The sequence below is a fragment of the Engystomops pustulosus genome, chromosome 2, assembly GCF_040894005.1.
Source record: "Engystomops pustulosus chromosome 2, aEngPut4.maternal, whole genome shotgun sequence".
In the NCBI taxonomy this organism is placed as follows: Eukaryota; Metazoa; Chordata; class Amphibia; order Anura; family Leptodactylidae; genus Engystomops; species Engystomops pustulosus.
In genome coordinates this window covers 16,811,240-16,837,224 of record NC_092412.1, presented here as the reverse complement: position 1 = coordinate 16,837,224, position 25,985 = coordinate 16,811,240, and the positions used below count along the sequence as shown (strand labels likewise).

General features: G+C 44.7%; 2 protein-coding genes across 2 annotated transcripts; both read left to right on the top strand.

Annotated features, from left to right (window-relative positions):
- Positions 1–384: 384 nt before the first annotated feature.
- LOC140116989 (olfactory receptor 4B13-like) lies at positions 385–1,323 on the top strand. Its single transcript, XM_072133419.1, has one exon. The coding sequence runs from the start codon at positions 385–387 to the stop codon at positions 1,321–1,323; it is 939 nt and encodes a 312-aa protein (XP_071989520.1).
- Positions 1,324–17,171: 15,848 nt separating this feature from the next.
- On the top strand, positions 17,172–24,731 carry LOC140116988 (olfactory receptor 4D5-like). Its single transcript, XM_072133418.1, has 2 exons — positions 17,172–17,237; positions 23,766–24,731. Exons 1-2 carry the CDS (start codon positions 17,172–17,174, stop codon positions 24,729–24,731), a joined length of 1,032 nt encoding a protein of 343 aa, XP_071989519.1.
- Positions 24,732–25,985: the final 1,254 nt, after the last annotated feature.

Here is a 25,985-nt window from a genome sequence, read left to right as displayed (position 1 = left end):
TCATTGCACTTTGTCTAAAGTCACTAAGTTACATATTTCAATTTATTCCTTATTTTACATAATCTCCTCTTATTTTTTTAAAGATTTTTTAAATGACTTTTTTATTATTTATTACTTACTTTTAAGTGTTTTGTTCTATGTTGATTTTCACTATTTTTTTCTGCAGTTTTCCAAGTTTCTTACATTTAGTTTTTTTTAATTCTTAGGTCAGATGCCCAGACTGTTACCATAGACTTTTTTTTTCTTGTAAGTTGACCTTATACCATTGTGTTTTAAAAATCTTTAGATCCCTTGTTTTTATTCTTTACTGATTATTTTTACTTTAACTTTTTGTAAATTAAATTCAATTTATCAGTTTTCATTTGTCGCTCTTTTTTTAAAGAGATGAGCAATGTTTCCGAAACCAGCTCCATCTTCGTATTCCTCGGGGTAGTTGAGATGGAGAGATTCAGATTTCTTTATGCAACTTTAGGTCTTGTCTTGTATCTCAATTGCCTTTTTTTCTGTTTTTTAATTGTAATTGTTGTCTGGACAGAAGAAAGTCTCCATGAACCAATGTACATCTTCATAGGAAACCTTGTCCTCAATGGGATATGTATAAGCTCAACTTTCATGCCAAAACTTATCAGTAACTTGTTCTTTGGGTCTAGGACTATTTCCGTTGCTGGTTGCTTTACTCAAGTCTTTTTCATCCATGGTTGTGCAGGTGTAGAATTACATACTTTTACATTAATGGCTTATGACAGATACTTGGCCATTAGTCAACCTTTGAGGTACGTAACTCTTATGACTAAGCAGAAGGTATGGAAACTTATCATTGCCAACTGGACCTTGGCCTATGTTATGGTTTTCGTTCCTATCATCATGACATCATATTTGCCCTTGTGTGGTGTAGACATCAACAATATTTTATGTGACAACATGTCTCTTGTTAAACTGGCTTGTGGTGATACCTCCCTGAACAATATTGTGGGAGCTGTTCAGACATATCTGCTCCAGATAAGCTTTCTGCTGGTCATTATATATTGTTATTTCAGGACCTTCCTGGTCTGTCTGAAATTCTCCAAGGTGGCATCTCAAAAAGCCACCCGGACACTGGTTACTCACTTGGTGGCATTTTCCACCTTCATGGTGTCCAGCCTTTTCATCACCCTGCGCTATCGGATTTCCAGCGGCTCCATTTCAGCCAGTACTCACACTCTGATCACCATCACAGGAATCATCATCCCCGTCATGGTGAACCCCCTCATTTATGGAATTGGGACAGAAGCCCTAAAAATAAAAATTCTTCAAAAATTTCACAAAGTTAAGGAACTGTTTTGAAAAGACAAATTCATGTCTATATTTTCAAATGTAAAATCTTGAATGTTGAGTCTCCTGTATAATATTTTTGTTTAATTTTGGTTGGTGTTAACATTAAAGGGGATGGAAGGTAAAATCTAAAACACTGTGGATGTATTTTAATAGACTTGGCCGTGCATTATGGGTAAGATTAAGGGTTTGTCGCTTACTAAATATTCAATGTAAATGTTTCTCTCCAATTCCAAAGGAATATTTGAAAAGAGATTTTAAGTCACATCTTCATTTTAATCTAACTCTCCGCCCCCTTGTCAAAATGCATTTCTTAGCTTTTAGCCTAAATTGACCAAAAAGTGAAAAAAATATTTTCTGGTGAAATGTGCAACTTTATTTTATCGATCTAATTTTTATTTTATTTCTGTATAATTTTTTTAATTGATAGCAAAACTGGTTGAGGCTTTCTAGGTGCAGAATTGTTCTCTACAGACTTATTTATATATAGGTTTTTCTGTAACTTCCAAGGACTGCATCCATTTCTTCACGTCTATATGGCATCGGTCATAATTTTTTTCTTCACATCAGAAAGAAACAAATTAAAATTGAGTTAAATTTTTGAAGCCGCAAGGAATAAAATGGGCCAAATTAAGATGCAAATCTTGAAAGCCAAAAAATGACCAGTAGATCAAGCGTCAACAAAAGTGTCCAGCATGGTGGATGTGAAAGCCGGCTGTTTTGTTCCCTGACACCTAACTATGTGACCCTTTTAACCCCAAATGCCAAAGAAATTTTCAAAATTTGTCTTTGTGTTTTTTACACCATTCAAAAACCACTGCAAAAAAAATTTAAATTCTACTGCATTCAAAAAACAAAACTTCTATTGTGAAATTTCCAGAGCAGTTTGAGGTTTGATTTGTAAATCACTTGTTCTTCCCATTGGTGCCATTTAGTATTTCATGTCATGTACCGGGAAGATAGAAATAAATTAAAAATACAGTGGGATTGACAAAAACACATGTTGTTGTGCCATTTTCTTACGGATTTTAATTTAACATATTTCACTTATTGAGTCTGAAAATTTGAAAGCCCGTCTCTGAGGGCACTTCAAAGCTAAAATAGAATTATTTGGTTTCCTGAAGTGAGTTGGATCTCGCCCCAGGACACAGGCCAGTTTAGATGATTTACCAGCACTCGTGTGTGTCCAAGGGCAAAGTCCCACTCACTGCTATCTACAAGCAGATCATCATTTATAAACCCATTGGATTTGAATATTTGTTCTTATTTTAGATTTTATTATTTATACCTTTAAGTTTGATATGTTCCATTTTCTATTATTATCATTATTAATTGACCATTGTAATATAGATTCATTTTTTTATCATAGATTTTTTCTGTTTCAGTTTTTTTCACTTTCGTTATACATATTTGTTTTACATACATTGTAGTGCTTTAATGTATATTTTAAGTAATCTTCAAATATGTTATTTATTTATTTATATTTATATTTTATTCAGCTAGCGAACCAAGTTCTGGAGATGAATCCAGTACCTGACTTAAGGACACCAGACTTACAGATGATTTCTAGTTACAAACTAACCTCTCTGACCACATTGACCTCTCTGGATGCTGGTAATTTAATGAACTTTGGCCCCAGGCTTTAATGATCAACTGTAGGGTGTTTGCAAATAAAGCTTTATTGCTAATCCTTGTCCCCCTGTCAACCCAAAAATCCCATTGTCACAGAGACCAAGAAAGATTTGGTTGGCTGGATACACTATTAAATATACCTGTTCTGAGTTACATACAGGCTTTTTCCGACTTATATAAAAACAACAAACCTATAGAACTCATCTGGTAGGTAAACTGGGGACCGCCTGTACTTACCAGTTTATCAGGTGGAACAATCCTCTCATTTCACACCATTTGGTGGCCTAAGTGGAGCTTTGACAAGTGAAGTTAATCCAGGATCCACTCCAATATGGATGCCTAAGAAGTATTTTTTAAATGAGGAAATGTACAAAATTCTGTAACATTTGAACAATAAATGGTCTTTATCAAACACTACAAAACAAAAATAGCAAAAGTTTTGAATACAAGAACTGGACACAACAACTCTCTGTGGTTTATTGCCGACACTATGAAATTTTTTGTATAGACTGTCCAGTAAAATGTATTGTTGTTTTTTTTTTTTGAGTTTTGATAAAGACTAATTTCTAGTCTAAAAGTTACACAATTTTGTACATTGATGTAACAAAAAAAACAGTTCTTAACCCCTTAAGGACGCAGACATTTTATAGCTTAAGACTCAGCACGATTTTTTTGATTCTGACTTGCGTCGCTTTATATGGTTATAACTTTTCAACACTTTTACTTATCAAAGCGATTCTGAGATTGTTTTTTCCCCACATATACTTCATTTTAGTGGTAAATTTTGGCTGATAAGTTTTGCGTTTATTTACAAAAAAAAGAAAAAATGATGAATTTTTGAAATTCGAAATCATTGCGTTTACAGCCAGATAGATTTACCACCTAAATAAGTTGCTTAATAACATTTCCCGTAATGGAAATGCTTAAAAAAGGCAGAGATTAACTTTTGCACTGCAGGTGTCATGGGCTTTTACAACCTGTCTTTAGTGAAAATGAGGTCCCTGGTGACAGGTTCCCTTTAAAGAAGAGCAAATCCTGCCAGAGGGGGCACGCACATGTCAGTGTGCTTGGCTTACATTCTTTCATCCTGGTGGTAGATGTCCTTTAAATTTTGTGACACCATCTTGGCACCAATCGTCACCACTGGTGGTGCAAATCATTGTCCTCTGGCAGGATCTGCACTTCTTCAAGCTTTATATGCCCTTGTTGAACCCCAAACGACCAGGCCCTTTTTCATCTTTGTGTTTTAATTTTTCATTCCCCACGATCAAAAATCCATATATTTTTTTTTGCCATGTAAAGAGCTGCGTGAGGGCTTGTTTTTTTTCTGCGTAAAAAGTTGCAGTTCATAGTGACAGTATTTAATATTCCATGCTGTGTACTGGGAAACTGGGAAGAAGTCCCAAATGCAGTAAAATTGGTGAAAACATGCATTTGCACTATTTTCTCGGGGGCTTGTCTTTTTTTATATAAATTTCATAAAATTTTCTTTTTCTAAAAAAACATACAAACAAGTAACTGGCTTGCAGGTCACCTAGCACTTACCCATACAAGAGCTGTAGGCAGTATTGAGGTATTACAGATTTAATTGTAAATCACTAATTACATAACACATATATGAACAGAGTCACAACGGCAAAGCAACGGCAAAGCACATGAAATAATTTTGGCAACCAGTGATAATCCTGAATACACTCATCATCTTTTTTTTCATCAAATTGAAAAAACTGAGACCCCCGCTGGCCAAATTTCTGCAATAGTTCCTCTCTGGTTAACCACCTGCAGTTCTGTTGATGTAGGAGCGCTCGAACCATAAGTATTCCCTTCTCCCTCCATTCCAGAAAAAGTCTGCTCTGGTGACCTTGAGGAAAGCAGGGATGATTCCACAAAGGAAGATGTTTGGATACTAGCCATGGCAGTTGTAAGCCCTTGGGTATCGCTTTCGAGGCCACAATAGTGTCCCTTAACGTCGCCGATTATTTAATCGGCATAAGAAGTCTGCCAATTGCCACATGTAGAAGTGATCGGGAATCCCAGAGGTAACAATATTCCAACTGTACATTCTTATCAGAATGATAATTGGTGTGTTTCAACCAGTATAAACAAAATGACGGCTCAGCCAGGCTCCAGGCAATGCATTTAAGGTCCTTTATTCATGCAACATTGGTGCAACATCCACAATGTGGGGAAACAGCAACAGCTTACGCGTTTCGGGCGGGTTATGATTCAGCTATGATTAAGGACGGTTAACCCGCCCGAAATGCGTAAGCTGTTGCTGTTTCCCCACATTGTGGATGTTGCACCAATGTTGCATGAATAAAGGACCTTAAATGCATTGCCTGGAGCCTGGCTGAGGCGTCATTTTGTTTATCTTGGATACTTCACCCCAGCAGAGGGGAGGCCCATGCCTCGCTCGGCATGTCCTAAACGGGAGGTGAGCTGGTTTTTCCTTTTCGCTTACACTGTACGTGTTTCAACCAGTCCATAATATGCTAGGGTATAGTAGCATTAGTCCGGCAAGCCCATGCAGCCTTTGTCCTTAGGGACCATCAATTTACATAGGCCTATTCATGGGCGTTTTCCTCTCCACAGGAAGTGCCTCACTTCCTTATGTAGTGACATAACATCCTTGTGTTTTATTAGCAGGAGCATGGTTTGCATGGGAAAGAGTAATTTAGAAAAGCTCATCATTTTCACTAGCTGGTTCCTCCCCAGCAATAATAAGGGTTGATTGTGCCACAGTTTAAATTCCCTGGCTATTTTGGCAAAGAGTGGCGGATAATTCAGTGCATAAAGATAGTCCGATGTAAGTCCCTCTACCTTGATGCCTTTGAATGACGAAGACTCTGCCAGTAGTCTCGCTAGGGGCTTCAATGTGATATTGAATAATACGAGCGAGAGAGGACACGTTCCCTTCTGCAAGGCGAATGGTTTGGAGATACAAGACAACCACAGGGACTAAATAAACGCACCGATGTCATGTATATATATTGATATGAGCCTTTTGAAGCATAGTGGTAGGAATGTTATTTTAGGTACATTACTGCTTTGAACACCTTCCACAGGGGGTGTGTCCCATCACTTCATATGTGACTAGGTATTTAGCCTGAAAACCAGGAACATGAATAAAGACTAAGAAGCGTAGGTCTGACACTAAAAAAGTTTTTTCTTATGTAATACAAGCCTGCACACTATTTTTAAATGAAAATATTGAAGAAATTAATTTTTTAAGAATGAGTGCTGGACAAGATTTAATTTTTCGCTTAGCTTTCTTCAAAGTCACCACGGTCTCTCCTTGGATTCCGAGCACCGTTCAAATTAAGATTGGACTCCCACTATGAAAAATTCCTGGGATGGAGAACTTTTTGCTATTTTTTGATCTTTGGATCCATATTTTAAACCCTCCCCACGGGTACATTAGTCATGATAAGGACAGCTTTTAGCCTGAAACGCGTGGACTAAAGCTTTTGTAACCTGGATCTTTGGCTTGATGCTTCAATTAAGTTTAGCCACACCTGACAGCTCCCGGCTGAAAATGACTCTTTTAGGTTTGTGCCTTTGGCCCCAGCATTGGGGCTTTCTGTGCCACGAGGACATCCCGTTGAAAGAGCGTGGGTGAGCTGGTTTTTCTATTATTAAGTTTTAACAGCCCCACTGGTACATGGAGAATGGACCAAGTACCACTGTTCTCTGTATAGGGGACAGATGGGGTTACTGCAGATTAGCTCCCATTGTAATAAGTACGGACTAAGCTGCAGTGATTTGGTTCCGCCACTACACAGAGAATGGCGCTGTCTGCTTTCAGTTCCATTTACTGTTTATTACTTCCTGAGAATATATGATTTTTGGAGGTGCTGGGCGTTAAACTAATCTGAAATAAATTATCTCTAAAGTAGGTCCCGAAGAAAGGTCATCAATATTTTTGGCCCATTAAACGCAAATGTTCATCATCGTTATAAACACATTGGGGCAGATTTACTTACTTGGTCCATTCGCGATCCAGCGGCGCCTTCTCTGCATTGGATTTGGGTCCGGCCGGGATTCACTAAGGTAGTTCCTCCAACGTCCACCAGGTGGCGCTGCTGCGCTGAAGACCATCGGAATGCACTAAAGTTCACCGGCCTATACCTGGTGAAGGGAAGCGCAAGTCAAGCGACACTTTTTTTAAAAAAAAGTGGCGTTTTTCCCGAATCCGTCAGGTTTTTTTTACGGCCACGCCCCCCGATTTCCGTCGCGTGCATGCCGGCGCCGATGCGCCACAATCCAATCGCGTGCGCCGAAATCCCGGGGCAATACAGGGAAAACCGGTGCAAATCGGAAATATTCGGGTAACACGTCGCAAAAACGCAAATCGGGCCCTTAGTAAATGACTCCCATTGGATCTGAATATTTGTACTGATTCTAGATTTTATTATTTATATTTTTAGCTTTGGTATGTTCCATATTTTATTATTATTAATTGATTTATGTTTTATAATGATATATTTTCAGTTTTTGTTTATTTTTACTTATGTTTTTCTTGTTTGTAGTGTTTTAATCTACAGGCAGTCCCCGGATTGCATACAAGACAGGTTCTTTAGGTTTGTTCTTTAGTTAAATATGTTTGTAAGTCAGAACTGTATATTTTATAATTGTAACCACAGACAATTTTTTTTTGATCTCTGTGACAATTGGATTTTAACCCCTTAAGGACGCAGGGTTTTTCGGCTCATTTCTCGCTCTCCAACTTCAAAAATCCATAACTTTTTCATTTTTCCGTGTACAGACCTGTGTGAGGGCTTATTTTGTGCGTAACAAATTTTACTTTCCCGTAATGTTATTTATTTTAACATGCCGTGTACTGCGAAGCTGAAAAAAAAATCAAATTTGGAAAAATTGAAAAAAAATACGTCACGTTCTTGTGGGCTCAGTTTTTTCGACTTTGACTGTGCACTCCAAATAACACCTCAGCTTTATTCTTTGGTTCGGTGCGATCGCGGTGATACCATTTTTATACAGGTTTTATTGTGTTTTAATACATTTTCAAAAATTAAACGAATGTGTACAAAAACTAATAACTTTTTCATACTTTGGTGCACGGAGATGTGTGAGGGGTCATTTTTTGCGAAATGAGGCGATGTTTTCATTGCTACCATTTTGAGGTCTGTGCGACATTTTGATCATTTTTTATTTCATTTTTTATGTTATGTAAAAAGGTGTAAAAGTCGCATTTCGGACATTTGGGCGCCATTTGCCGCCTCGGAGGTCACCGCTGCCCGTAACCGTTTTTATATTTTGATAGATCGGGCATTTTGGGACGCGGCGATACCTAATATGTTTGTGATTTTTACTGTTTATTATGTTTTATATCCGTTCTAGGGAAAGGGGGGTGATTTGAATTTTTAATATTTTATAAATTTTTTTTATTTTTTAAACTTTTTTTCTTTTTTTTTTCACTATTTTTTAGACCATCTAGGGTACATTAACCCTAGATGGTCAGATCGCTCCTACCATATACTGCAATACTTCTGTATTGCAATATATGGCATTTTTGCAGCACATTCATTACAATGAGCCACTGGCTCATTGTAACGAATCTGCAGAAGCCATGTAGCCTTGTGTCAAGAGAAGACCCGAGGCTACCATGGCAACCGATCGCCGGCCCCCGATGACGTTTGGGGGCGCGGCGATCGCATTAAAAATGGCGGCGCCCGTGCGCCACAGTTTTTTGAACGCCGCCGGCGACTTTGCCGGCGGCAATGGCATAGTTATTAGCGGTGGGGGTTTTCTGCAAAATGCAAAAACCCCCACCTTTGTATGAAGAGGACTCAGCCCGTGAGCTCTCTTCATACATCCCTTATACCTCTGCGCCGTAGAACTACGGCGCAGAGCGATAAGGGGTTAAAAATGTTGGATTGTCATAAGAACCAGGATTAACACTAAAGCTTCATTACAGACGCCTGTGATAACTGTTACAGCTGATTATTATAGCCTGGGACTAAAGTACCAATTACCAGAGGTCCGTTTGTAACTAGGGGTCGTCTGTAAGTCGGGTGTTCTTAAGTAGGGGACCGCCTGTATATCACTTTTTATGTATTGTGGGAGATTTGGCCCAGTAGAGACCGTGGTAGCGGGGTGCCGTGATGCAGTTCAAGACAGTGACACCAAGGTACAGTCCAAAACAGGTCTCGCCTGCGTTTATTGCAGCAGCAAAATAAAACAGCCTTTACATTCAGGCATTAAATAGAGAAACTCTGTTTAGTTAGCACCTTGACGGGTAGGATTTTGTTTAACTCACCACTAGTACATAAAATAAGTCGCTGCTCCAGGCACAGAGGTCAGGGCTGTGTGCTCTCCAGCCTCTTTTCAGAGAGACAACACTCTCAGCTCTGCTCAGCCACTTTATGCAGACTGATTAGGCTGCTCCAATCACCTGTGTCCAAGGTGCTGGACAACACAACCTCAGCACTCAGGCCTTGCATAATAGCAAAACCTAGGGGAAACATACCGCCCATCCACAGTTAACCCCTTCAGTGTCTCACATACCCTCCCCCTCTGTTTGACCCTGTGGGGGCGAACACTTTTGGCCATCAGACAGGGCATCGGCATTCCCATGCAGCTTTCCTGCTCGATGTTCTACCATAAACTTGAAATTCTGCAACATTAGGAACCACCTTGTGACCCTGGCGTTCCTCTCTTTAGCCTGACTCATCCAGGTGAGGGGAGAGTGATCGGTCACTAGTGTAAACTGTCGCCCTATCAAGTAATACCTCAGGGATTCCAGAGCCCATTTAATCGCCAAGCACTCCCTCTCAACTATGCTATAGTTCTTCTCAGGGGGTGTGAGCTTGCGGCTCAGGAATGTCACGGGATGTTCCTCACCCTCCAGTACTTGGGACAGGACAGCCCCTAAACCCATGTCAGAAGCGTCAGTCTGTACAATAAAGGTCTTGGCGAAGTTAGGGGTGATCAGTACCGGTCCCTCGCACAAAACCGTCTTAAGTTGCTGAAACGCCCCCTCAGCCTCCTCACTCCACTTTACCATTACCGACCTGCTACCCTTGGTCAGGTCAGTCAGGGGTGCCGCTATAGTTGCAAAATCGGGAATAAATCGGCGATAATAGCCCACTATGCCTAGGAAAGCCCTCACTTGCTTCTTGCTCATAGGTCGTGGCCACTGCTGTATCGCCTCCACTTTATTTACTCGGGGTTTGATGACACCTCGCCCAATACGGTACCCCAGGTAACGGGCCTCTTCCAGACCAAGTGCACATTTTTGGGGTTCGCTGTCAACCCTGCTGCCCTCAGAGAGTCTACCACTGCTTGTACCTTGGCTAGATGACTCTCCCAATCGTTACTATAGACTATAATGTCATCCAGGTAGGCCGAGGCATATCTCCGGTGAGGTTTTAGCACGAGATCCATTAACCTCTGGAATGTGGCGGGAGCCCCATGTAGCCCAAAGGGGAGTACCACATACTGAAAAAGCCCATCAGGAGTAACAAAAGCGGTCTTCTCTTTGGCCCTGTCAGTAAGGGGTACCTGCCAATAGCCTTTCGTCAGGTCAAGGGTGGAGAAGAACCTAGCCTGTCCAAGTCGTTCTATCAACTCGTCAACCCTGGGCATGGGATAAGAATCAAATTTGGACACCTCGTTCAACTTCCTAAAGTCATTGCAGAACCGTAGGGAACCATCAGGTTTTGGAATCAACACAATAGGACTCGACCAGTCACTTTTAGACTCCTCGATAACCCCCAGGTCTAACATCTGCCTGACTTCTTCGGATATGGCAAGCTGGCGCGCTTCAGGGACCCCGTAGGGTTTTTGGTGTACCCGGATGTGGGGTTCGGTTATGATGTCATGCTTGATGACTGAAGTACGTCCTGGTAACTTAGAGAACACATCAACGTTTCGGAGCACAAACTCCTTCGCTTCCTGAATCTGGGCCCTGGAGAGGGACTCCGAGATCCGTACTTCAGGCACCTTGGCATCGGGTACACCTACCTCCGGTGTCACCTTCTTGGGGACAGACGCTTTTTCTACTCCCACGGCCATCAGGGACTCTCTTTCCCTCCATGGCTTTAGGAGGTTCACGTGGTATATCTGTTCGGGTTTCCTCCTCCCCGGCTGAGATACCTTGTAGTTTACCTCCCCCACTTTCTCCATGACCTCATATGGACCTTGCCATTTTGCCAAGAACTTACTCTCAACGGTGGGCACCAGAACTAGCACTCTGTCGCTTGGGTTAAAGGTCCTGAGTCTGGCTGATCTATTGTAGACCCTAGACTGGGCCTCTTGTGCCCTTGTCATGTGCTCCTTTACAAGGGGCATTACCGCCGCTATGCGGTCCTGCATAAGGGAGACGTGTTCAATCACACTACGGTGGGGGGTCCTCTCCTGTTCCCAGGTCTCCTTAGCTACATCCAAAAGCCCACATGGGGAACGGCCATATAACAGCTCAAAGGGTGAGAAACCCGTGGAGGACTGGGGAACTTCACGTATGGCAAACATCAAATAAGGCAACAAACAATCCCAGTCCTTCCCATCTTTGCTGACCACCCTCTTTAGCATCCTCTTCAAGGTCTTGTTAAACCTCTCGACCAGGCCATCTGTCTGAGGATGATATACAGAGGTGCGGAGCTGTTTAACCTGGAGTAATTTACACATCTCCTTCATTACTCTAGACATGAATGGGGTTCCCTGATCAGTCAAGATTTCCTTGGGGAGGCCTGTACGGGAGAACACCTGGAACAGCTCCCTAGCAATGTTTTTGGAGGAGGTGTTCCTTAACGGGATTGCCTCTGGATACCGCGTAGCGTAGTCCAGGATAACCAGGATGTACTGGTGCCCCCTTGTGGACTTGACTATGGGGCCAACCAAATCCATTGCAACCCGTTCAAACGGCACCTCTATGATTGGTAACGGTACCAGAGGACTCCTGAAGTGGGACACCGGGGCAGTAAGTTGGCACTCAGGGCAGGAGCTACAATACCGGTTTACCTCCTCCCACACCCCGGGCCAGAAAAATCTCAGCAGGATCCTCTCTCGGGTCTTCTCAGCACCTAAGTGCCCTCCCAGCACATGTTTATGTGCCAAATCTAGCACCAGCCTACGGTGAGTTTGGGGTACTACAAGTTGCTCAACCTCCTCACCCCGTACCTGGTCAACCCTGTACAACAGTTCCCCAACAATCACCATTCGGGGGTATATTTTGTCAGCCCCTGGTATTTGGAGTACCCCATTTATCACCTTAACATTCTCCCGTGCTTTAAATAAGATAGGGTCCTGTAGCTGTGCAGCCCCAAAATTTTCACGGGAAATCTCAAGGTCCGGCATGTCGGCCACCTCCTCGTGGCCCTCGACCTCACCAGCTAGGACCTCTAGGGGAGAGAATTCATCACATGGGGTCACCCCTATTGCTGGTGTGGGTACATTGGCCTCAAAGGGTTCAGGGGCCAAGGCCGGACACACCTGATGTCCATTATCTGCAACAGCACCTGAGGTGGGTCTTCGTATCCAGAGGTCCCAAAACACCGGTAAGTCTCTGCCGATAATAGCCTCATGAAACAGGGTCCCCACCACCCCCACTTCATGGGTGACAGTACCACAAGGTGTATGTAGGTTGATGACGGCAGTGGGATATTCGCGAGTGTCCCCATGTACACATAGCACTCCCACTTTACGCCTACTGTACAGTCCAGGATCAACCAAAGTTCCCCGCACCAGGGTGACCAGACTGCCTGAGTCTAGCAAGGCTTCCACCGTGTGACCACCGATTGTGACCATACACACTTGGGGTTCTGCATCCGTGACTGACTCGGCTGCCAGAACCGGCCGGGCAAACAGTGACACTCGCCGGGTCTGGTTGCAGTCCATTGGCTCCACTGACAGGGGAAAGTTGGCAGCAATATGGCCCATTTCATGGCATCGCCAGCACTGGATACGGCTATGACCTCTGTCATGAGCCTCACTGGGTTTCTGGGTATCCACGCCCCCCAATGAACCCCCTCCCAACCTGACCTGTTTCCCCTTTTCTGCAGTAGCAGTCTTACCAGATGGTTTAGTGGCCTTGTCACTGGCACTGCTTCGTGTGGGAGAGATAAGTAGAAGATCCTCTGTAGCCCGATATCTCTCTACTAGGGACACGAGTTCCTCAGCATTTGTGGGACCGGCCTTCCAACCCATCGCTGGAGCCGAGAGGGCAGAGAACGGGTGAACTTGTCAAGAACCACTCTCTCTACCATCTGTGCTGGGGTGCAGTCCTCTGGTTGTAGCCACTTCCGGACAAGATGGATCAGGTCATGCATTTGGGAGCACGGGGGTAGTTTTTCTGAGTATGCCCACTGGTGGACCCGTCTGGAACGAACTTGTATGGTGACCCCAAGACGAGCCAGAATCTCTGCCTTTAGCTGGGGGTACTCACGGGCTTCTGTTTCACTCAAGTCGAAGTAGGCCTTCTGCGATTCGCCTGTCAGGAACGGTGCCAGGACATCTGCCCACTGCTCAGCCGGTAACTCCTCTCGCTCTGCTACTCGCTCGAACACAGTGAGATACTCCTCCACGTCGTCCGTCGCCGTCATCTTTTGTAAAGCCTTTTGTACTGCAGCCCGTGCGGAACGCTGGACAACCGGGTACCCTTGCAAACCAGTATGGGACCCCTCAGTAGCCGTTGCTTGCGGTGCTGCCATAATGCCAGAAAACTTTTCCATCATCAGCTGGAACATGGCTCGGGACTCTTCCTGCTGCTGGCGGGACCTCTCCTCCTGCTGCCGGAACATGGCTTGCTGCAGCTGCCGATTAGCCTGGGACTCTCCCTGCTGCTGGCGGGACCTCTCCTCCTGCTGCTGGAGCATGGCTTGCTGCTGGCGGGACCTCTCCTCCTGTTGCTGGAGCATGGCTTGCTGCTGGCGGGATCTCTCCTTCTGCTGCTGGAGCATGGCTTGCTGCTGGCGGGATCTCTCCTCCTGCTGCTGGAGCATGGCTTTAATAAAGTCCTCCATCTTGGCTTTATCCTGCAATTTGCCTGCTGCTTTCACCCAGGCCATGCAATGTTGCAGGATGTAGCGAGCCTTTCAGGTGTGTGTCTTTTGAACTGCCCGCAATCCGAAGCACCATATGTGGGAGATTTGGCCCAGTAGAGACCGTGGTAGCGGGGTGCTGTGATGCAGTTCAAGACAGTGACACCAAGGTACAGTCCAAAACAGGTCTAGCCTGCGTTTATTGCAGCAGCAAAATAAAACAGCCTTTACATTCAGGCATTAAATAAACAAAATCCTACCCGTCAAGGTGCTAACTAAACAGAGTTTCTCTAACTCACCACTAGTACATAAAATAAGTCGCTGCTCCAGGCACAGAGGTCAGGGCTGTGTGCTCTCCAGCCTCCTTTCAGAGAGACAACACTCTCAGCTCTGCTCAGCCACTTTATGCAGACTGATTAGGCTGCTCCCATCACAAGTGTCCAAGGCGCTGGTGCCAGTGGCAAATTTGTAAATACTATCAAGGTGCTGGACAACACAACCTCAGCACTCAGGCCTTGCATAATAGCAAAACCTAGGGGAAACATACTGCCCATCCACAGTTAACCCCTTCACTGTCTCACAGTATCATTTACACATTTTATTGGGCAAGTGAATCAGGTTAGTCCATCTAGTTCCTGAGGTAAATCGAGGCCTATTTTGGGGATTTAGAATTTTCTAGTATAATCCAGTCTTACATTTGGGATTTCCCATTTATTATATAAGCCACGGGCATAGAGCCACTGAGGAAGGAACAGGATACTCTGAAATTAATCTGAAATTTTATTCTTTAAGGGAGTCTTATAGAGACTTACTCATACACTATCATCTTGGCTTTCCTATTGCAGTAGATGTGGTTGGAAATTGGAGTAAATACTGCATAGAGGCCATCACCACAAACATCCTTTGTGTCATTTGTGATACATAGAGCGTATACTTTACCACACTTACCAAGCAGAACAATCCCCTCATTTAGCACCAATGGTGGCCTAAGTGTAACTGGGACAAGTGATGGTAATTCATGCCCTCCAGTATGGATGCTTAAAGGGGTATTACTCCCTCAAATGTAAGTTTCTAAAATGTACTCAGGATAACAAAATAATACATTCTTTAATTCACTGTTATTAACAAAAATACAGCAATTTACAGATATAAGCCCAACCTGTCTCTATCAGTTCTGGTGTAAATCATTTCAGTTGCCCCTAGACACAACCCTGTAACTTCTGAATTAGGGTCGGGGAAGCCATCTTTGATTTCTGTGTGATGGGCAGGGGGATGAGTTTCTCTGTCTCTCTGCTCCCTGCTCTCTAGCCCCATCCCCTGCACTCTAGCCTCGCCCCTGCTCCCTAGCCAAATCCCCTGCTCTCTAGCCCCATCCCCTGCACTCTAGCCCCGCCCCCTGCACTCTAGCCCCATCCCCTGCTCTCTAGCCCCATCCCCTGCACTCTAGCCCCGCCCCCTGCACTATAGCCCCATCCCCTGCACTCTAGCCCCATCCTCTGCACTCTAGCCCCATCCCCTGCACTGTAGCCCCATCCCCTGCTCTCTAGCCCCATCCCCTGCACTCTAGCCCCGTCCCCTGCCCTCTAGATCCATCCCCTGCACTCTAGCCCCATCCCCTGCACTCTAGCCCCATCCCCTGCACTCTAGCCCCGCCCCTGCTCCCTAGCCAAATCCCCTGCTCTCTAGCCCCATCCCCTGCACTCTAGCCCCGCCCCCTGCACTCTAGCCCCATCCCCTGCACTCTAGCCCCATCCCCTGCACTTTAGCCCCATCCCCTGCACTATAGCCCCATCCCCTTCTCTCTAGCCCCATCCCCTGCACTCTAGCCCCGCCCCCTGCACTCTAGCCCCATCCCCTGCACTCTAGCCCCATCCCCTGCACTTTAGCCCCATCCCCTGCACTATAGCCCCATCCCCTTCTCTCTAGCCCCATCCCCTGCACTCTAGCCCCGCCCCCTGCACTCTAGCCCCATCCCCTGCACTCTAGCCCCATCCCCTGCACTCTAGCCATGCCCCTGCTCTCTAGCCTCGCCCCCCGATGACCCTCTGGGATTTATTGATGGATCTATGACGCTTTTTGTTTAGACTGTCCAGTAAAAAGTTTCCTGTTTTTGCTATTTTTAGCAGCAGTCACCCGTCACCCCTAAAGTAACAAGCATACGTTTGGGGACAGTCTACCACCCCTAAATGTGGTGGTAGATGTGCTTTAAAGTTTGGGGAAAAATCTGAAATTCCAGATGGGGCAGTGTTGTGTTATAAATTGGAATCGATCAGAAGAATGATTATTGTTATAAGATGTATGGTAATATTATCTCATGATGTTTTTCCATGTTGTTATAAGAAAAATAAAGAATTTTAAAATAAAAAAAAAAACATGATCCCTTGCATAACCTCCATTAACCTCCATCTTTTTTTTTATTACAAAATACTGAAATACATATCTTTTCCCATAATTTACAGCACGGAGCTGTGAGCAGTGTTGTATTTTTTGTGCGAGAGACTGAGGTTTTTATTGACCTATGATCACTTTTTATTCAAAATGTATATGGAAAGGCAAAACTGTGAATGGGTCCTTTGTCACGGGTGCTCCTGCAACCCATATCCAGGGTCACAGGTGTACCCGTGTGCTTCCCTGTGCCCCCTGAGCCACTCTGCAGCCTCACTCACCTTCCCTGCCTCCAGTGATGGTCTTTGCGGTCACCACACTCCAGCTTGCGCATCCCATTCTCCTAGTCCCCATCTTGATAATTGGCGCTGGCCGGCTTCCTGTCCTGATAAATTGCCAACCCCTTCCTGTGTCCCCTGCCTGATATTTGATCCTTGTGCCTTAGAAAAAGCTTCTACCTATGTCCTGTGCATTTATAGTGATTTTCCGTTGTCACCTTGATTCCGTTCTTGACTTTGCTCCGATGCTGCCTGTCCTTGGCTCCCCGACACGATTCTGTACCTCGCCTTGGCCACCACCGCGGACAAAGTGGCGCCTGTGGAGCGACCTGGTGGAACCACGCCGCAGCAATTCCAACCTGCTTTGGGTGGGCTCTGGTAAAAACTGGGTACCACTTAGACTCCGCTCCCAGGTTTACGTCATTGTCCACGGTGGTACAGCGGGTCCACTACCACTGATCTTGACTTCATCAAGAAGTTTTTTCCTTTTATATTTTGATAGATCAGACATTTTTACACATGTAAATACCTAATGTGTATTTAGATGTTGTGTTATTTCATGTCTATCATGACCCTGATTTGCACCGGCGATGACGACACAGTGGTGGCGATTGGTGCCAACATGGTGTCAACGGTGAGTGTCTACCATTTAATACAGCACGCCTCTCTTTATGGAAAGGGCTCAGCCTATGAGCACTATCTATACAGGGTTAATATTGATAATAATAAACTTTATATAGCGACATCAAATTCCGTAGCGCTTCACAGATTCTGGTGAACATATGCAAATACAATAATAATGCTAATAATAATGCTAATAATAATGCTAATAATGATGCTAATAATAATGCTAATAATGATGCTAATAATAATGCTAATAATAATGCTAATAATAATGCTAATAATAATGCTAATAATAATGCTAATAATGATGCTTGATAATGGCTTCACGAAGGCGAAACGTCGCTTATTATTGGTGGGATTTAGAAACGACACTTTTGTACCACGGAGCACTTCTTCTCTAGCGTTTGTTTGAAGATCGCTGTTGGTTTAGTCTGACTTGTTTAGAGACCTGCACCCGACATTTCTTATAACACAGTGCTGCTCCATAGCTTACCCAAATTCTACAAATAAAATAAGACATTACAGATTAATAACAGTCATATGAAACAATAGGAGAGAGGGCCCTGCTAAGAAGAGCTAACAGTCTATGAGGATGAGAGGGTGACACCAGAGCTTACAGTCTATGAGGGTGAGGGGGTGACACAAGTGCTTACAGTCTATGAGGATGAGGGGGTGACACAAGAGCTTACAGTCTATGAGGATGAGGGGTGACACAAGAGCTTACATTCTATGAGGATGAGGGGGGGACACAAGAGCTTACAGTCTATGAGGAGGAGGGGGTGACACAAGAGCTTACAGTCTATGAGGATGAGGGGGGACACAAGAGCTTACAGTCTATGAGGATGAGGGGGGACACAAGAGCTTACAGTCTATGAGGATGAGGAGGTGACACAAGAGCTTACAGTCTATGAGGATGAGGAGGTGACACAAGAGCTTACAGTCTATGAGGATGAGGGGGGACACAAGAGCTTACAGTCTATGAGGATGAGGGAGTGACACAAGAGCTTACAGTCTATGAGGATGAGGAGGGGCACACCAGAGCTTACAGTCTATGAGGGTGAAGGGGTGACACAAGAGCTTACAGTCTATGAGGATGAGGGGTGACACAAGAGCTTACAGTCTATGAGAATGAGGGGGTGACACAAGAGATTACAGTCTATGAGGATGAGGGGGTGACACAAGAGCTTACAGTCTATGAGGATGAGGGGTTGACACAAGAGCTTACAGTCTTTGAGCATGAGGAGGTGACACAAGAGCTTACAGTCTATGAGGATGAGGGGGTGACACAAGAGCTTACAGTCTATGAGGATGAGGAGGTGACACAAGAGCTTACAGTCTATGAGGATGAGGGGGTGACACAAGAGCTTACAGTCTTTAAGGATGAAAGGGTGTGACACAAGAGCTTACAGTCTATGAGGATGAGGGGGTGACACAAGAGCTAACAGTCTATGAGGATGAGGGTGTGACACAAGAGCTAACAGTCTATGAGGATAAGGGGGTGACACAAGAGCTTATAGTCTATGAGGATGAGGGGGTGACACAAGAGCTTACAGTCTATGAGGATGAGGGTGTGACACAAGAGCTTACAGTCTATGAGGATGAGGGGTGACACAAGGGCTTACAGTCTATGAGGATGAGGGGGTGACACAAGAGCTTACAGTCTATGAGGATGAGGGGGTGACACAAGAGCTAACAGTCTATGAGGATGAGGGGTGACACAAGAGCTTACATTCTATGAGGATGAGGAGGTGACACAAGAGCTTACAGTCTATGAGGATGAGGAGGTGACACAAGAGCTTACAGTCTATGAGGATGAGGGGGGACACAAGAGCTTACAGTCTATGAGGATGAGGGAGTGACACAAGAGCTTACAGTCTATGAGGATGAGGAGGGGCACACCAGAGCTTACAGTCTATGAGGGTGAAGGGGTGACACAAGAGCTTACAGTCTATGAGGATGAGGGGTGACACAAGAGCTTACAGTCTATGAGAATGAGGGGGTGACACAAGAGATTACAGTCTATGAGGATGAGGGGGTGACACAAGAGCTTACAGTCTATGAGGATGAGGGGTTGACACAAGAGCTTACAGTCTTTGAGCATGAGGAGGTGACACAAGAGCTTACAGTCTATGAGGATGAGGGGGTGACACAAGAGCTTACAGTCTATGAGGATGAGGGGGTGACACAAGAGCTTACAGTCTATGAGCATGAGGAGGTGACACAAGAGCTTACAGTCTATGAGGATGAGGGGGTGACACAAGAGCTTACAGTCTTTAAGGATGAAGGGGGGGGCACACAAGAGCTTACAGTCTATGAGGATGAGGGGGTGACACAAGAGCTAACAGTCTATGAGGATGAGGGTGTGACACAAGAGCTAACAGTCTATGAGGATAAGGGGGTGACACAAGAGCTTATAGTCTATGAGGATGAGGGGGTGACACAAGAGCTTACAGTCTATGAGGATGAGGGGGTGACACAAGAGCTTACAGTCTATGAGGATGAGGGTGTGACACAAGAGCTTACAGTCTATGAGGATGAGGGGGGTGACACAAGAGCTAACAGTCTATGAGGATGAGGGGGTGACACAAGAGCTTACAGTCTATGAGGATGAGGGGGTGACACAAGAGCTAACAGTCTATGAGGATGAGGGTGTGACACAAGAGCTTACAGTCTATGAGGATGACGGGGTGACACAAGAGCTTAAAGTCTATGAGGATGAGGGGGGCACACAAGAGTTAACAGTCTATGAGGATGAGGGGGGGCACACAAGAGCTTACAGTTTATGAGGATGAGGGGTTGACACAAGAGCTTACAGTCTATGAGGATGAGGGGGTGACACAAGAGCTTACAGTCTATGAGGATGAGGGGGTGACACAAGAGCTTACAGTCTATGAGGATGAGCGGTTGACACAAGAGCTTACAGTCTATGAGGATGAGGAGGTAACACAAGAGCTTACAGTCTATGAGGATGAGGGGGTGACACAAGAGCTTACAGTCTATGAGGATGAGGGGGTGACACAAGATCTTACAGTCTATGAGGATGAGGGGCTGACACAAGAGCTTACCGTCTATGAGGATGAGGGGGTGACACAAGAGCTTACAGTCTATGAGCATGAGGAGGTGACACAAGAGCTTACAGTCTATGAGGATGAGGGGGTGACACAAGAGCGTACAGTCTATGAGGGTGTGACACAAGAGCTTACAGTCTATGAGCATGAGGAGGTGACACAAGAGCTTACAGTCTATGAGGATGAGGGGGTGACACAAGAGCTTACAGTCTTTAAGGATGAGGGGTGACACAAGAGCTTACAGTCTATGAGGATGAGGGGGTGACACAAGAGCTAACAGTCTATGAGGAAGAGGGTGTGACACAAGAGCTAACAGTCTATGAGGATAAGGGGGTGACACAAGAGTTAACAGTCTATGAGGATGAGGGGGGGCACACAAGAGCTTACAGTCTATGAGGATGAGGGGGGTGACACAAGAGCTTACAGTCTATGAGGATGAGGGGGTGACACAAGAGCTTACAGTCTATGAGGATGAGCGGTTGACACAAGAGCTTACAGTCTATGAGGATGAGGAGGTGACACAAGAGCTTACAGTCTATGAGGATGAGGGGGTGACACAAGAGCTAACAGTCTATGAGGATGAGGGGGTGACACAAGAGCTTACAGTCTATGAGGATGAGGGCGTGACACAAGAGTTAACAGTCTATGAGGATGAGGGGGGGCACACAAGAGCTTACAGTCTATGAGGATGAGGGGGTGACACAAGAGCTTACAGTCTAAGAGGATGAGGGGGGGCACACAAGAGCTTACAGTCTATGAGGATGAGGAGGTGACACAAGAGCTAACAGTCTATGAGGATAAGGGAGTGACACAAGAGCTTACAGTCTATGAGGATGAGGGGGTGACACAAGAGCTTACAGTCTATGAGGATGAGGAGGTGACACAAGAGCTTACAGTCTATGAGGATGAGGGTGTGACACAAGAGCTAACAGTCTATGAGGATAAGGGAGTGACACAAGAGCTTACAGTCTATGAGGATGAGGAGGTGACACAAGAGCTTACAGTCTATGAGGATGAGGAGGTGACACAAGAGCTTACAGTCTATGAGGATGAGGGTGTGACACAAGAGCTAACAGTCTATGAGGATAAGGGAGTGACACAAGAGCTTACAGTCTATGAGGATGAGGAGGTGACACAAGAGCTTACAGTCTATGAGGATGAGGAGGTGACACAAGAGCTAACAGTCTATGAGGATAAGGGTGTGACACAAGAGCTAACAGTCTATGAGGATAAGGGAGTGACACAAGAGCTTACAGTCTATGAGGATGAGGAGGTGACACAAGAGCTAACAGTCTATGAGGATGAGGGGTGACACAAGAGCTTACAGTCTATGAGGATAAGGGAGTGACACAAGAGCTTACAGTCTATGAGGATGAGGGGGTGACACAAGAGCTTACAGTCTATGAGGATGAGGAGGTGACACAAGAGCTTACAGTCTATGTGGATGAGGGGATGACACAAGAACTAACAGTCTATAAGGATAAGGGGGTGACACAAGAGCTTACAGTCTATGAGGATGAGGGGGTGACACCTGAGCTTATAGTCTATGAGGATGAGGGGGTGACACCTGAGCTTATAGTCTATGAGGATGAGGGGTTGGTACAGGAGCTTACAGTTTATGAGGATGAGGGGTGACACAAGAGCTTGCAGTCTATGAGGATGAATGGGGTGACACAAGAGGTTACAGTCTATGAGGATGAGGGGGTGACACCTGAGCTTATAGTCTATGAGGATGAGGGGTTGGTACAAGAGCTTACAGTTTATGAGGATGAGGGGTGACACAAGAGCTTACAGTCTATGAGGATGAATGGGGTGACACAAGAGCTTACAGTCTATGAGGATGAGGGGGTGACACAAGAGTCATTGGAGCTTGTATAAAGGGAATGGAATAAAAATAATTTAATAAATAAAAATCTTGCTGCTTGAACCAGCCATCAGCCGCATCTTATATACAAAGGCCAAAGTCACTGGGACTGCAGAGAGTGCCCAGAATTGGTTAATAAAGACAGAGTTAAAGTTGCATGCAGTTAGCGAGTGTGATTGTCTTGCCTAAATAAATGGGTTTTAAGAGCACGCTTGAAGCTTTGGGGGTTAGGTATTGGTCTAATAGACTGGGGAAGGGCATTCCAGAAAATTGGTGCAGCTCGGGAGAAGTCCTGGAGATGGGAGTGGGTGGTTCAAAATAAGGAAGAGAAGAATCTAAGATCACTAGCAGATTGAAGAGCATGGGATGGGTTATAGATTGAAATAGGGGGTGTAGTGTTATGCAGAGCTTTATGGATGAAGGGTAATAATTTAAACTGCATTTGGAAGGAGGTCGGCAACTATTGCCGTGCTGGCACAGAAGCTATCAGTTTTGCCAGACACAGGCACCTCACCTCTTTCTTTTAGCTATCTTTTCAGTTTTAGAAAGAGAATTAAAGAAACAGCTTTCTAATTTGTTCATACAAACATTTTTGGTATTACGGACCACCATTGCCACAATGGGGCAGATTTACTTACCCGGCCCATTCGCGAACCAGCGGCGCGTTCTCTGCACAGGATTCGGGTCCGGACGGGATTTATGAAGGCAGTTCCTCCGCCGTCCACCAGGTGGCGCTGCTGCGCTGAAAATCATCTGAACGCGCCGGAATGCACCGAGCTGGACCAGGTGAAGGTAAGCGCTTCCCAAGCGACACTTTTTCGGTTTTTAAATGCGGCGGTTTTTCCGAATACGTCGGGTTTTCGTTCAGCCACGCCCCCCGTTGCGCGCATGCCGGTGCCGATGCCACAATCCGATCGCGTGTGCCAAAATCCTGGGGCAATTCAGGCACAATCGGCGCAAATCGGAAATATTCGGGTAACACGTCGGGAAAACGCGAATCGGGCCCTTAGTAAATGACCCCCAATGAGTTTGAACTGTAGGAAATCAAGTGAGATCTGGACCATTAATTGCCAATAGGATGAACTGGAACTTTTTCACTTGACCTTGTACTCTACACCAGTGCTTACCTTTAATAAAAATCCACAAATTCCCATAGATACTTATCTTTTCAGAAAAGTGGAGGCTTTTATGTCCACAAAAGGCCTATGTCCACATTACCAGCTATATTTTTGAAATGAACAAGAAGTTAATTTAGGTATTTTTCTAAGTTGTACACATATTTTTAACCACGAACTATACCTATGGCCAGTGCTAGAAATGATGTGCCCATTTATCCTTAATTATCCTTAAGCCTCTGCTATGTAAAGGCCTCAGGTGATAAGCCAATTAGTGAAGTTTTGTCCCTCGATATTTGGGTCTTGGTAAACATTGAGCTGTCTCTGAGGATCCGATACAAATTATAAATATTTCCTTGTAGCTCGAGTGATTAGTGCCATAGTTATTACCTCTAACCTTGTGCTGTTTAGTGTCCTGTAGCTTAATCCATAGACGTAATTAAAGACCTTCAGCTTTGTATGTAACCAAGTTTTCTGCAGGAGGTTGGTAGAGAAGAAGAAAGATGGAAAACATGTCTCGAGTCACCACCAGTTTTGTTCTTCTTGGAGTTGTGGAGATGGAGAGGTTCAGATACTTGTACTCCACCATTGCTGTCTTTGTCTACATCATCACCATGTTTATATGTTGTCTAATTGTGTTTGTTGTCTGGACTGAAGAAACTCTCCATGAACCCATGTACATCTTTATAAGTAATCTTGTCTTCAATGGGATGTTTGGAAGCTCAACTTTCCTCCCAAAGCTTGTCATTGATTTGCTTTTTGGGTTTCGGACTATCACATTTTCTGGATGCCTTGTCCAGTCATTCTTCCTCCATAGTTTTGCTGCTGTTGAAGTATTTACCTTCACCGTCATGGCCCATGACCGGTATCTAGCTGTTGGTCAGCCGTTGAGATATCCAATCTTGATGACAAATAGCAGGGCCCTAAAATTAATAACGGTAAACTGGGTTACTGCCTTCATAGTGGTCTTCATACCTGTCACAATGACTGCATATCTGCCCCTCTGTGGGGAGAACCTCAACAATGTGTTTTGTGAAAACATGTCCCTCATTAAGCTGGCTTGTGGTGATGCCTCAGTTAATAATATTTTTGGGGCTGTGGAGGCTTTTCTGATAGACATTAGCTGCCTGCTGGTCATCATCTACTGCTACATCAGAACATTCATCATCTGTTTGAGGATTTCTAAAGAAGCTTGTCAAAAGGCCATCCGCACCCTGGTCACCCACCTCCTGGCGTTCTCCACTTTTATGATTGCGAGTTTCTTCATATTATTACGGTACAGAATAAACAGTGGATCAATCTCTCTCGCTGCCCATGTGTTGATCACAATCATTGGGCTGATGACTCCAATTACAGTAAATCCTATTATCTATGGGATAAGAACTGAAGCTCTTAAGATCAAGATCTTACAGAAATTCCGAAAAATGAAGGGTCAAAATTTGGGCAAATCCTTTTAAAATTATTTACTCACATTGAAAACACAAAGGGTGCAGAAGGGTCATGCATTTCTCCCAAAATTGCAATGTCATCTTTGTACACACTTGGCAAATCATCATAAAGGCTTTTCACATCATTTGTGAACTGCCCCATAATAGTCAAATTTCAGTGTAAGTATCTGGCTCCTCTTTCAATAGGGTTTTCGTCAGCTGCATTTTTGGGATTCTATTTGGTATCAGAGTCTGAAGCCATCAGTTGATTGTTCTCACAATTTACTGGTTCTGTCTAACTCCAATCTTCCCTGTTTTCTCCTCTAGTCGGTGGTCTGTGGAGATCATGGTTGGCCTTATTGTCTAGTTGTCTACTTTATAAACACTGTAGATATGTACAGGCCATCCCCGAGTTACGCACAAGATAAGTTCTTTAGGCCTGTTCTTAAGTTAAACTTATACGTTGGAACATGTATATTTTACAATTGAGACAAAAAAAAAATTTTGAGACAAATTTTTCTTTGTTTCAGTGAAAATTATATTTTTTAAATTTTGTGCTGTCACAGGACCAATGATTGTCAATAAAACTTTATTACAGACACCTTACAGTTGATCATTGCAGCCTGAGACTAAAGTAACATCCAGAGAGCTTCACCAGAGGTCCGTCTGTAACTAGGAGTGGTCTGTAAGTCAGGTGTCCTTAACTCAGGGACCGCCTGTATTGATAACATATCTGCTGTAAAAGTAGGTTAATTATTAACCCAACCTGACGTACTATGATGGTATTGGCTTAGGAGCTAACCCAATACACTTGGAACAAGGTGTTTGATGTATATTACAAGTTTAACACCTATGATGCCTTGGTCAAATGCGACAACTACATCAAAGTGGCTGAATTAACATATGTCTGTGCATCAGAACCTGTAAGATGGGGCAGATTTACTTACCCGGCCCATTCGCGATCCAGCGGCGCGTTCTCTGCTCTGGATTCAGGTCCGGCCGGGATTTATGAAGGCAGTTCCTCCGCCGTCCACCAGGTGGCGCTGCTGCGCTGAATAGCATCTCAACGCGCCGGAATGCACCACCTCGGACCAGGTGAAGGTAAGCGCTCCCCAAGCGACACTTTTTCGGTTTTTAAATGCGGCGGTTTTTCCGAATACGTCGGGTCTTCGTTCGGCCACGCCCCCAGATTTCCGTCGCGCGCGTGCCGGCGCCGATGCGCCACAATCCGATCGCCACAGTCCGTGCGCCACAATCCCGGGGCAATTCAGGTACAATCAGCGC

Excerpts from the sequence above, each read along its gene's own strand:
- LOC140116989 (XM_072133419.1), top strand. The coding sequence starts at position 385 with ATGAGCAATGTTTCCGAAACCAGCTCCATCTTCGTATTCCTCGGGGTA.
- LOC140116988 (XM_072133418.1), top strand. The coding sequence starts at position 17,172 with ATGACCCTGATTTGCACCGGCGATGACGACACAGTGGTGGCGATTGGT. Across the intron at positions 17,238-23,765 it reads GTGCCAACATGGTGTCAACG|AGAAGAAGAAAGATGGAAAA; the intron begins GTGAGTGTCTAC and ends GGAGGTTGGTAG.